The sequence below is a fragment of the Besnoitia besnoiti genome, chromosome I, assembly GCF_002563875.1.
Source record: "Besnoitia besnoiti strain Bb-Ger1 chromosome I, whole genome shotgun sequence".
NCBI lineage: Eukaryota > Apicomplexa > Conoidasida > Eucoccidiorida > Sarcocystidae > Besnoitia > Besnoitia besnoiti.
Genome location: NC_042356.1, coordinates 5,385,921 through 5,399,185, shown reverse-complemented (window position 1 = coordinate 5,399,185; position 13,265 = coordinate 5,385,921). Strand labels below are relative to the sequence as shown.

The following is a 13,265-nucleotide window of genomic DNA, read 5'->3' as shown; positions in this document are numbered from 1 at the left end:
TCACTCATGACTCCGGAGGCCCTTCTCTTTTGCGCCGGATCTCTTTCTCTCAGCGCATGCAGTGTCTTTTCTCTGTGCACCGTCGCCTCGCCACGGTGGCTGGCGACTTCCGTGTGCGTCCCGGTGTCTCGGCTCGTTGACGCATGCGCGCGTTCTGACGACACCCCGTCGGGCTGACACCCCTTGGTGGAAAGGAATTTTTCGTCTTTTGTTTTTCATGTGGCGTTCCGGCACGGTGTTTGCTTCAGACCGTCCAGCCCTTCTGGTTCAGACACTGACCGGGGTCCTCTGTGGGAGCTGCCGGTCGTCTACTATATCTGCTGTTTCAAGCAGCCGCGATTCGCGGCTGAGGTTTTCTCCTGTGTACTTCTGGCGCACCTGCGTTTTTCCTGCCAGCGCCCGCCGCCTCGGTGGACACGGAGCGCACGATCTTCGTCAAAGGCCTCCTCAGCTGCCCGAGCGCCGCTCAGTCTCCGCTTTTTGTCCCACGAAACTGACGGGCAGACATGGCGCGGGCTTTGTGTGAAGCGGAAGGCCCCAGCGCGCGTCTCCGGTGTGCGTACACCGAGAGCCTGTCGCAGCGCAGTCGGCGACCCTCTCGCAGACTTTCCATTCTCGGCCTCACTCTGCTGCCTCTCGCCTCTATGAGCGTCTTGGCGCCCGCGGCTAGCGACACGTCGTCTTCTGCGCTCGTCTTCGCCGTCGCCAACCTCAACAGGCCGCCAGCCTCCGCTCCCCAGTGCTCGGGGTATAATGCCTCCGCGGGTTCCTGCCGCTCTTCAGACCCCTCGCTGGTAAGCCTTTTCCCACCCCGCCAACGGAATCTCGCGAATACCGCACACGGCTGCTTGGCTGCGCCCAGCTGATCTGATGCACGCTCACGCGCAGACGCACACGCAGCACACGGCAGCCCCGCCGCCCGAGCCTCTGCGGATGGATCGACGGCTTTGCGGCAAAACGAAACCCTTTTTTTGGAGGAGAGAGCGCCTGCGCCTTCGCGCGCGCTCTGCGGGGGTCAGACCGGGATTCTGCGCTAAACTTAGCTCCGCATGCAGCGAGCACAGTTGCCGCCGCTTGCACGGTGCAGAAAAACGAAACGCGCGTGAGTCTGCCTTGCGCGCGTAGAGGACAGAGCGGAGAAAAACTCCGGTTACGAGAAACGGACAATCAAGTTCTTTATGATTGCAGTACACCACCACCCCACTGGACTGCGTTTTTCAAATATACGCTGGATACCACTATACTTAATGCACTTAACATTATGGTCATGAAACGAATTGGAATCCGCGCTTTGGGTTCCGGGAGACACGGCGAGTGCCGCAGAAGCGCTGTCTGAAGGCCGCGGCCTTCGTGTTGCCGCCTGTCTGCGGGGAGTAGTACTCGTGGCGCCTCTTTCGGGCGACAGGGGCGAAGGAATCGAGATCCGTGTGCGTCCTCGCCTCGTCGCCCGCGCCGCTGGCTGCAGGTTCCCCTGCTACCGGCCCTGTCACCTGCTGCTGTCGCTGTCTCCTCTGCACATTCGCCGCCTTCGCGGCCATGGCTCGGTCGTCTCCGCTCTCTTAGTGGGCTGGGTGCGTCGTGGGCTGGGCGCGGCGGCGCTCGAGCGCATGCGGAGTGCAGGCGCCTGGCTGACTCTCTCTCTGCTGCCTTCAGGCTTTCGTGCGCGGGCAGCCTCCTCGGGCGCTGTCTGTCCCTTCGCCTTCGGCGTCCGCGGCCTTGTCTCCAGCGGTGCAGGACTCGAACGCCTTGAGTGTTGGCCCTGCGAGCGTCGGCGCCCGTAGCAGCGTGGGTAAGTAGTGGAGATCCAGCGCGATGAAGTCCTGACGCGTCCTCTGGAGACTTCTTCGCGGAAGACTTCTTCGCGGTCGCTGAGTCGCAGCTGCGCGACGCGGGTGTCCAAGAGTCCAGGGCGTTTTCCTCGCACACAGGCGGCGCGTGTGGATGCGCCTAGCCCATTCTCTTTTCACACGCGCGCGAATATTACGCGATCCGCCCCATATGGCAGGCACTGCCGCGAGGCTGGGCGCGCATGTGTGGCGCTTGGTCGCCGAAGGGGCCTGCGCAGCCAAGTCACGTCGACTGGCGCGGACGCGCGTCGTCGCGTGCAGGCTCGCGTCTGCCGCCCTGTGTGCACGCCTGGCGGCGCGTGTGGATGTGGCTCGGCTGTCTGTTTTTTAGGTTTGCTCCCCCTGAAAAGCGCGAAGTTTTCCTTCGAAGGCGACGAGATCGGGGGCCCTATCAAGCCGCTGCGCGGCATGGTGCTGCTCGAACGGCGCGAGGCCGTGGAGAAAAGCTCGGGAGGCGTGTACCTTCCCTCCGAGGTGAGGAGATCACGCAAAGGAGAGGGAGGTGAAAGGAGGCAGGGAATGGACGTGGAAGGAGGAATCGCGCTGGGGGAGAAAGGGGAAACTGACGCAGGAGAAAACGAGCGCGGTCGCCCCCGGGAGACCAGAGAGAAAGATGACGCGCGAGAGCGGTCGCAAGACAGGTTGTTTCTTGGCCGTCCGCCTCCACGCAGCCGCCGCTGCTTGTCTCTGCACGATCTCCCTCATGCGCGTGGCCTTTCCGCCCTTGAGCGCCGTCTCCGCCGTCTCCTCTCTGTCTGTTGGGTCTGCTGCTGCACACGCCGGTAGGCTGGCGCGTTATGCGGGGCCTCCCCTGCGCCGGGCGTCGCCCTCCGCACCGGCGTCCGCGCCGCTGTCGCCTTCCGAGGGGCGCGTGTCCGTCTCTGCGGAGTGTTCTGTGATTCGTCCTCCTGGAGTACATCATGCGCTGTGTCTTTCGCAGTCCAAGGGCAAGCAGGTGGTCGCGCGAGTCCTCGAAGTCGGGTCTGGCGAAGTCAACCGCGACACCGGGTAAGCGGGCGGCGGCTGTAGGTTTTTTTCTTTACGTCTGCCGCTACAGTTTCCGCTTTTCCAGTTCCGCCGTGGCGTGTCGCGTCCGCCGCGCACGCCACTGGCGAGACGCGCTGCAGAGGCTGAGCTCGGCGGCCTCGGGTGGCTGTTCGGGGGTACGGTATTGGGCGCGAGAACGAAAGGGAGAGAAAGCGTCGAGCGGTGCACAGGTCTCTGCGCTGCGCGACCTTCTTCCTCGCCTCTCCTCCAGAGGGAGAGGCCCGCCAAGTGAAGAAGTGGAGCTGCGGAAACGCGCCAGCGTCGCTCTTCACGCGGCGGACAGAGTAGACAGCCCCTGTCTTCTCGAATGTCTTTCAAAAGTGGAAGGGGGTCGGGGGGGCTGATGACAGACGGGCTCGGACAGGCGATGTCCCCTTGCCTGGCGCAAAACACTTCTGCAGCGTAGGGATAAGCGGTCCTAGAGCTGCGCCTAGGTTGGGGGGCGTACGACTTCCGCGGGAGCGGCCTGCAGACGTTTTGAGTGACTTCCGCAGATGCGGGTCTTCGTTGCCTTCCGCCGTATGGTTCTCTTGTGCTTTTCATGGTCATCATGTTCAGCGGACGATGTGTAGTGGCATCCAGCGACCATTCGAAAAACCAACATATTTTTCCACCGAGGTTATGCTTGCGGTGCATGTATGGAAGATATAGTGTACTGTAACCTCTTTGTAAATCAGCTGTTGGCATAAATAATCTACAGGACAACTTTGTTACCTGACGAGCCTAGACCAGTTTGCATGCGCTCATTTCAATACATAGGTGTTAAACGAAGGATATAAGCTGTACGAACATCATGACATTCACTACGGTAGTCGCCCTCTTGATGTTCACCTGTGCGGATTAGACGGATTGGAGTCTCGTTGGCGTGGCGCGTCTCGGCGCCTCGACGCCGAGCCCTGGGCATTCATATGCGTGCAAAGCGCTCAGCGGTGCGTGCGTCGCTGTTTCTGGGCTTCCTGCGACGCGAATCCGCGCGGTTTTTTCTGCTTTCCGGGCCGGCTGTGAGCAGAGTTCGCATTCCCATCGACGTCGTCCCCGGCGACTGGGCGATCATCTCGCGACACGCCTTAGACTCGGTGAGCAGCCCCTGTGATTCCGCGCGGACTTTCTGCGCGTCAGGTTCGCCTGCGAGAGTGCGTTTCAGGCGGAGGCGGTGCAGTGGGGCATGCAGACGCCTTGGAGAAGAAAAACCTGCTGTGACCTTTTTGTGCCCGTCTCTCCCTCTTAGGCTTCATATGCATTTGCGCGCGTTCACACGCGTATATTTCTATGTGTATCTTTTTGAAAATTCACGTCTCGTGTGCGTCCTATTTCACATGCGTACGCATGCATGAGGCCGCTCTCGGGGGCGGTACACGCCTTCCCGCAAGTGAGCTCCAATCTACTATTTTCGATTTGCAATACTATGGGGACAGGCGAGTTTCTGGGCTGCTCCAGTCGTTACAAATCTCCTTCCTCCATTACCGTTTTTCCTTTGACAAGCCTTCAATGTATGGGGTGTCTTCGAGTGTCGCTGCGCGGCTGGGGGCGTCTTGCGGTACTCGGGCGCTTGAACGCCACTTCAAAATGCGCATGCGCAATATACCGTCTCGCCGCACTCACTGTACACGCACGCATCTATATTTCTGTATGTATATCTATATCTCTATCCTCATCTATAGGTACATTTTTATATCTGCGCGTATGCATGTTTCTGAATGCGGCGGGATTTTCTTTTTTCTTTTCGTTTTTGCGTCTCAGTTCAAGTACAACGGAAAGGATTGCGTTCTGGTTGAGGCGCGGGATATCCTCGCGAAGGTGCGGACGACCGTGGAGGAAAGAGACGCAAATCCTTCCGACCTGCTGCCTCTCGGCGACACGTGAGTCTCTGCGCGCGGCTTTGCGAATCTACACATGTGTTTGCATCTACGCATGCTGAACGCTAGTCTCTGTTTTGCCTGCATAGAGGTAGACATGGCAAGCTGCCGATTCTTGAGAAGGCCGAAGCTGAGAGGGACGGAACTGACAAACGTGCGAAAACGCATCCACGTGTACATCTACCCATATATATATATATATATATATCGCAATGCCTTTTTATTGATGTCTGTATCTATATCCATGTCTATCTATAAGTATCTATCTATATGCATATCTACCGATATGAACCTGTATATATGTATACATATATGCATGTGCATCTATATCTGTCTGTATCTATGCGATTCTATCTATCCATATCTATCTAGGAATATATATGGATAGGTAGATATTCCTATCTTCCTAACCATATATATATATATATATATATATATATATATATGTGAACTGCGGTGTCTGGCGCGTCCCTTGCGAGTCGCTGTCCTGTGTAGTGCAGTTGCTGCGCTTGCGCCGCGGCCATGCGTCATCTTCCGGCTCCGGTCAAGCGACCGGTGATGCGTAGAAAAGACTTTTTTTGGGGGTTTGCTTAGAAAGGAGTCTGTCTTTCTGTACGTGTGCGTGCGCGTCTCAGCGTCCTCGTGCGGCTGACAAAGCTGCCTGAGCGAACCGCGAGCGGACTGTACCTACACCAGCCCGGGGGAGATCGCTCTCGCAGCCAAAGCGTGAAGCGAGCGGAAGTCATCTCCGTGGGACCCGGCTGCTACAACAAAAACGGCGAGCGCGTTCCCGTCGATGTAAGTCGGAATGCCTCGTCACACCCGCGGCGGATGCCTCTCTGCCACCCTCCCTCGCTTCTGCGCGCTGCCGCACGTGCACAGGCTCACTGTGCTTTCTCGCAGTCTCTGGAGTCGCCGAAGACATTCAGAATTCCCGCGTTGCCTCCGATCCACGAGCATGCGTCAGCACAGCATGCAACTCTGCATGCGGCATGCAGATAACTGTCTTGTGCGTCCACTTGCATACATATGCATATATATAGCTGTGTAAATATACATATATATGCACACAAAAATATGCATACACCTATATATAGGCATATATGCGTGTGTACGCATACATGCACGCGATTATTTGTGTTGTTGAGTCTCTGTGCGCGCACGGGTGGCTGCTTCGTGCCAGCGTCTTTTCTTGCCTTCTACACGGCGGGAGTCTCTTTTGCGTGTTTCGTTTTCAGGTCAAGGCAGGAGACCACGTTTTGTTCTCGCCTTACAGTCAAGACGAGCCGGAGATGACCTATGGCAGCAATTCTTACGCGTTCCTCAAGGCCGCGGACCTCCTGGCAAGGTGGTGATTCAAGGCTGGAGGCGCTTTCTCCGAAGCTTGTGCGTGGATCGCCGATATCGCCTTGCATGCGTCCACGAACATATACACAAATATATGCGATACCGATTCAGGTTTTTCATTTTCACATCAAGGATATGCCTACAATATATATATATATATATATATATATATATATATATATATATATATATATTCGTCTCTCTGCGAGAGTCTATTCACGTCTGGCCCGTACTTCCCATCTCTCCTGTTTTTTTCTCTGCCGTTCCTTCTGGCACTTCCACATCTGTTTCCATTTGCGAGGGCTAGTGGCTTCCGCTCTCGCGTGTATAGTGCGCATCAATCACTACCATCAAAAAGTGCACGCTCGGGGCTGCAGCGTCTGCGGTCTTTTACTTGGCGGCTGAGGGGGGGAGAGAGGGGATTCCCCCCTCTCTGGCATGCAGTGTATAAATGGGTCTCTGCTGTTTATTTCTGTCGTCTGTTTTCCAACCTCTGGAGGCGAGGTGCGGATGCGCCACATCTTTTCTTTGATTTCCTTTCTGCTACCGTTCCCGCGACGTCGTCCTCAGCTGCACGCGGGGCGAGGGCCGACTTCGCCTCTTGCCTCCGCGTGCTTGTCTGCCCGTTCTGCGTCGGATTGCGCCTTCGCTTTTTCTGCGGCTCGCGAGTTCGCGGCCGGCCTCAGCAGCTTATTCGCGTCTCTAGTTCCCTCCATTGTGTGACGGTCTTTGCTCGGTTCTCGCCTCCATTTTGTGTGCACGCGTCTTCCAACAAACCTGCTTAAGCGAAGGCACGTGTGTGCCCGCTCCGCTGCTGCTAACGCTGCGCGGGGCTGTTGTTGCCTCTGCGGCCGCTGTTTCTGTGCGTTCGCTTCACAGGGAATGTGAGCGCAGCAGACAGGGAGGCGAAGAGGCGCCTCCTGAGAACTGAGCGCGGAGAACTCTGAGAAAGCGATAAGTCCTCCTGTGGGGAGATAGAAGGACGCCCCGCATGCGTGGCGAGAACGGAGAGGGAGCCCACATCAGGCACAGGACTCACAATCAGCTCGTGCACAGCACAAAAAAAAACGGAGAACGAAAAGGGGAGTAGACCCATGTGTTGGCGAAATCACGCCAGCACAAGAGAACTTTGTGTAGTAACTACATATTAAAATTTCGGTGTGGTATCTCAGACACTACCTATGTGTGCTTCTCGAAGGTCTGTCTTCGGTGGACAGTCTATGATCTTAGGAACGAGCTCGGCAAAACTGGTTTCAAACACACCCCTCGTTGCGTAATAAATAGACAGTCGTACTGTAGATCAGCTGTTGAAATTAGTGATCTACACAGAGATCGCACTTTAATGGCGACCTTCTGATGCTTTTCTGTACCGAACACCTAGGTCTATCTCGTTACATCAATGGAAAAAGGAGCATTTCAAATGGCCTGTTCACCTCAATTATACACATTTCAGCGGTTATTGTTTAGGATGCCCCTGTATTCTTCACTCACAGTTTGTACAGTTCGTTAGTTGTCTACGAGGATGCAGGTTCTATAATAAGCAATTCCAGTGGTATGTTAAGAGACGTGCAGACCTTTCGTTTTATACCTACACCTTGTAGAAATTATGTGGATATTCATCGTCGTTACATTGTATCTCTAAATCATATAAAGGCCGTCAGGTATCCGGGCAGAACAGGACACACTATTTAGAGTTCAAATCATCAAGTGTGTACCTCATAACCAACTCATTTCCAGCAGTCTGGAAACTACAATGCCTACGATCTGAGTTATACCGGTCTGGATCTCAGATCATTTGCATAAAGACTACAGCTACTTAAAATCTGTTAATAACGATACATGGCCGCTGTAGCCCCACGCCTCGGCATGAACACTGAGACGCAGAGCCCGCCAAGCAGAGAGGAAAGTTGAAAAAAACAAACACCGCCCCCGGGGCAAACCGCCAGACGCCGGCTGTGTGTTTAGTGTATCTCTTGCCTTCCTGGTTGTTTGCCCGTCCGGGTAAGGGTTGCCTTACAGGACTGACTATTTAGAATTGTGCCAAGATGTCGAGAAATAAAGTTTTTCTTGCGTCGCTGCATGCTGTCGTAAAACGATTTCCGTTACACAAGACTCTCCTCACTCGGCTGAGGCGCCGCGCGAACCGACCAACATCGCACGGGATCCGTCAAGAGTCAAGACAGAAACTTCACGTCTCAAGCACGAAGGAGACGGACGCTGCGCTTGCCCGCTCGGGTGTATACACCTGGGAGACCCTTCAAAACGCCCTCCGTGTCCCTCTGAGTTCGCAGTTTTTCCCCCTGCCTTCTTTTCGTCGCGCTCGCTTCTCTCCATCCCCCCCACGGGAACCGCCGCCAGTGCATGAGCCGGCTTTGCGGCGGTTTCTTGCGCGCTCTCTGCGGCTTCTGTTTCCGCCTCCGGGCTCCACCGCCCATTTTTTTCTTTCCTTCCCGTTCCGGCGTAGGCGTTCACTCCTTCTTGACGCCCGCCAGGTGTAGGATCCGCATCGCCTGCGCGAGGAAGGCCTCCAAGTGGATGATGTCTTTGGATCCTTTTTTGAGCGTGTGAGCAAAGTGCGCAGCGGCGTGGACGAGCACCGTCGCGGGATCTTGACCCTGAACTTTCCGCATCTGAGCTGCACCGTGGGGTGTATGTCCACCGCGCTGCGGCGGAGTCTGCGGCCCGCCCTTCGGGCCGGAGGGCGTCCTCTGCATGGACTTCTCGCCCCTGTCCTGCTTGAGCAGCGCGAGGAACGTGGAGAGGAGACGCGCCAAAATAAGCTCGCCGGGAATCAAAACTGAAAGCAAGTCGTAGAGCATTCCGCGGCACTCCGACAAACACCGCGGGTTCTGCTGTCTGTACACCCGAACTGCTGTTTCGTCGCACAGCCGCTCCCACGGCAGGGGGAATGGAGACGCCTCGCCGGACGGAAGATACAAGGGAGAAGAAGGAAACGAGGACGAAGAGAAGTTGTGCGTCGCAATGCACTCGAGCGCGAGTCCCGCTCGCCGCAGATTTCGCTGGCTCTGCTGAGAAATCGTCTGAAGAAGCGCGTCGGGCGCCACTTGGGGCTGCAAATACAGAGAAATAGCACGAAAGACAGCGCGAATAATCGCATCATCCCCCAAGCGAGAGCCGTGACAAGCCGCGGTGCCTCGACGCGCGCAGCGCCCGCCACAAAGAGAAGACACAAATGACACCCCCCCCCCTCCTCCGCTGCGGGCGAGGAGGAACTTCCTCAGTCAGAGTGGTGCGGGTACATCCGTCCTATTCACTCAAAAACCAAAAACGCTTCTCTGCAGTTCGGCTCTCTGCTGCCGCGCCTTCCCATCTCTTTCAGACTCTCTCCACTACACCGCTCCCCGCCGGCGTAGGGGCGCGTTGGGAGCGACATCGGGGGCTCCCGCGGAGCGGATGTCTGCGCCTGTTCATCGTAAGCAGCTGGCCCGTGAGGCTCACCGTCAAGCCTTCTTTGTCGCACATCGTTCTCAGCGAGGCTACGACTTCTTTGTGGCTCGGAAGCGGCACGCGGACGCAGAAGCAACGACTCTTCAGCGGCGGAGAAAACCGCTCCAGGCGCTCGACCAGGAAGATGAACTTGAGCCGCGAGGAGTAGACTTCGAGAGTTCGGCGCAACGCATGCTGTGCGCCTTCGGAGAGAAGATCCGCATCTTGGAAAATGCAAACTGCGCAAAAGGTCCGACAGAAAAGCGTTCAGAACACATGCGCCCGTGAGGTATACCCATATATATATATATATATATATATATATATATACATTTATATATATGAATGTACGTGCGGAGCCATATCCGCGTCCACGCAAGCGTAGCCGAACGCAGGCGGAGGAAAAACAGAGGGATGGAGAAGAAAGAATGAGCAGAGGCGGAACGCCCGGCTGCCAACGGAGCCAGGCACGCTAAAAAGAAAGACAGAAATACATAAATACGCGCACGAACACAGACACACACGAACCGCGAGAGGCGTCCGCGCGCGGCCCTGTTGTCTATGCTGGCATCTATATACCTTCGGTCCACATGCTGAAATGCATACATATACATGTATAGACAGATACACATATATATAGATATAGATATATATAGATATAGATATATTTGTATGTAGACAGATGGGTGTGTGGTGATGCGGCGCAGGCGTCAGCGTCTTCATGCAAAGATCTCTGTGGAGGGCCGCTTACTTTTGAAGGAAGGAGCGTTGGAGGCCTTGGGAGCGGCGAAGAAGGAAGAGACACCGGAGACTGGAGTGCTGTCGGCGATATCCTTGATGATTGACTGCGCGATCGCGCGGTCTTTGAGGCCGAACTCTTGGCAAGAGACTGAGCGCGCCGCACGAAAACCACACAGGGGCGGGCGCATGCAAGCGCCAGGCGAGAAGAGGCGGGTCGGAACCCAAGGCAAAACAGCTGCAGCTCCCCGTGGGGTCGAGATCGCCACCCGTGCTTCCAACCAGGTGTACGAACAAATGGCGACACACACTGTGCACAGGTGGAGCCGTTAAACGCAGACGAGCCGACACGGAGAAGGCGCAAGGGGCTGGAGGGGATGAATAGCTGCCGCTACGCGTGCGCCTAGGCGCGATAATATTCACGTCGATCCCGCTACCCTGCAAGCTGCTTCGCGGGTTCAACAAGACACGCACGACCGGCAGAGAAAAGACGTCAGCAGAGCTCCCCCCCTCCGCCCCCGCAGGACGAGCCAGGAAAACTCGGGAACCACCCGTCATTTCTCTGCAGAGCGGGCCTTACGCAGAATGTGATGGCCAGATCGGCAGACCGTCACCTCTGTTCCAGACTCGCGATCCGCAAAAGTCTCGACTCTGACCTGCGCAAGCGACAAAGCGACGAAAACAATCTCCACGGCTCCGCGATCTTTCCTCCTACAGCACCCCCGCCCCCCCCCCGCCCCGCACAGGCGTGAGCGAACGCCTTGCAAACTGGAGACGCCAACACCCTGCTGCCGCAGCGAAGCGACGCTGACCGAGGCACCTGCGAGGCACTCAGGCCGCGCATGTCACTACGTAGCGCCGCAGTCTGAAGAGAATCCACCGACGATGGGCGTTGCCCCTCTCGCATGGCTTCGCGTAGAACAAAGAAGTCTACACGCCACTGAGAACGCGCCAAAGAGTGCACTCCGCGACGCGAGATCGCGTGCAAGAGGGAACTATGTTTTTGGAATTCCCGCGTTTCCGTACCTTGTCGACCGCGGAGCCGAAGATCTTGCGCACCAGAGCAAGCGCGCGAGTCTTCTTTCCTGCGCCCGACGGACCGTAGAAAAGGAGGTGAGGCAGCGAAGGCGAGGCCGCTTGCTGTAGACAGGGACGCGACGAAAACAACGCGCATATACAGGCAAATTTTGGGAATCAAGGAGAAGCAGAGCTCCGCCGTCGGGCCGACAGAGAGCCAGGCGAGAAAGCGATTCTCAAGCCACGAGCATACACTGTGGGAAGGAGATACTGTACAGCCGAATGCGACAGTTTATGAGCACAAAGACCCTCTCTAACTAGATGTTGAACACTGGCAAATGTACAAGATGCTTCAGAAGTATATTGGAACGCTAAAGTGATACCTGTAAGTATTGGGAGTACAAAGGTAATTGCAACTAAGAAAATGCATCGTCGTCGCGAGCGAAGATAGCGGCTAAATCTCCATCGCTTATGCCAAGCGGATTCGTCGTTGAGACGACGAACGGGCGCGCAAGCAGAAAAGCGGCAACTGATGCGAGACCGGCAGAAATGAAACGGCCTCAAAAACTCGGCTGGGGACGGTGACTGGCCACCGTCGAAAGACACGAACCTTGGCGAGGAGGCGAGAGAGATCCGGGTGAATCGAGAGCTCCTCGACCTCACGAGGAGAATGCTTGTCGACCCACAGCATTTTGTGTCAGGACTAGAAAGAGGACGCTTTGCCGAGGAGATCTTGGGGAAAAGTCAGGGAGAAGGATTGCCAAAAACGGCAGTAAGATGCGCTTTCCCACGAGAGAAGATGGCAAAGACAAGAAGGGGGGAGGGAGGAGGGAAAAGGCAGACCAACAGAGCGTCGGGACCCAAGTCGTGGGTTTCGGGTGTACGTACAGCCCAGTGGGGGGTGAAGAGCTGCTCCTGCTTCTCAGGTGTACATACGCCGAACGTCCAAGCCCATGTATTCTCTCATTTGTCCCCTCCTCTCTTCGTGAACTCCCATCCTAGTAGACAAAGCGTCTCCGGGCCGTCAGGCTTCTGCCTTCCGCGATCTCGGATGGCGACGACTTCGGTGCCCGCGCCTAACAGCAATGAAGTGAATTTATTCCACAGACAGAAAGCCGAACGGATTTGCGACTCTGCCAGCCTGCGCGACGAAAAACTGAAACTGCGGAACGGATCGCACGAAGAGTCACGAGCGACTTCAGACGGCCAAGGAGGTACGCCGGCGGTGCAACACCCTCGCCAGCGGGGGCCCTTTACAGCCGAGACTGCGTTCTGCGGAGAGAGAGGAAAGGAATGAAAGACGTTTCTCGAGCGACGAGGAAGCCGTGCAAGAGGAAGTTGCTCTTCGTCAGACGACCGTCACTTGAGGGCCGCCGTTCTGAAGAGCGACTGCATGCTTCGCGGTTTTCTTGTCTTTGGGTCTCACGTGCACAGAAGACGGAAGAAACACAGAAGGAAACTTGAATGTCTTTGCTTCCTCGCCTCGACAGCGAAAAAGCACACCGCAGGCGAAAAAAAAAACTCTCTGGAGCGCCCTGTGTGCGCAGGAATTGGTTACATGCAGAGTCACCTTTTCGTCTCCAAGAGGTATAGCGAGCAAGAGACAGGACAAGCACAGCGGACGCAAGGCGTCGTACACAACCAGCCACTAGTCAGGAGACGCATTTCTCTGTTTTTCTCCGAGATCCCAGATAGGAACGGGAAAAGACGCCCACTGTTTTCTTCCAGGGGTCGTTTACGGGATTCTTGCAGGCGCGTGTCTCCAGCCCCGAGGCAATTCTGCATCTCGCGCCCTCCCCCCTCCGCGAGAGCAGAGGAGGGTGTCTGCGCACGCTCCGGGATCTGGAGGTCAAATTTCTCGTCTCTAGGCCGATAGAGGTCTGAAGTCACGATTCCAACGTGAATGCATACGCAGCTACTGAGAGAGGCAACGTGTCTCGCTTGCCTACGGTATCTCTTCACCTAC

General features: G+C 56.2%; 2 protein-coding genes across 2 annotated transcripts; one reads left to right on the top strand and one right to left on the bottom strand.

Annotated features, from left to right (window-relative positions):
* Nucleotides 1-506: 506 nt before the first annotated feature.
* On the top strand, nucleotides 507-6,105 carry BESB_007700 (chaperonin GroS protein; the record flags this gene model as incomplete). Its single annotated transcript, XM_029359524.1, has 8 exons — nucleotides 507-794; nucleotides 1,654-1,789; nucleotides 2,179-2,321; nucleotides 2,788-2,855; nucleotides 3,904-3,970; nucleotides 4,635-4,753; nucleotides 5,386-5,548; nucleotides 5,989-6,105. 8 exons carry the CDS (start codon nucleotides 507-509, stop codon nucleotides 6,103-6,105), a joined length of 1,101 nt encoding a protein of 366 aa, XP_029222437.1.
* Nucleotides 6,106-8,565: 2,460 nt separating this feature from the next.
* BESB_007690 (putative replication factor C subunit 5) lies at nucleotides 8,566-11,990 on the bottom strand (the record flags this gene model as incomplete). Its single annotated transcript, XM_029359523.1, has 6 exons — nucleotides 8,566-9,168; nucleotides 9,557-9,783; nucleotides 10,296-10,433; nucleotides 10,863-10,938; nucleotides 11,309-11,422; nucleotides 11,910-11,990. 6 exons carry the CDS (start codon nucleotides 11,988-11,990, stop codon nucleotides 8,566-8,568), a joined length of 1,239 nt encoding a protein of 412 aa, XP_029222436.1.
* Between the last annotated feature and the right edge of the window lie 1,275 nt (nucleotides 11,991-13,265).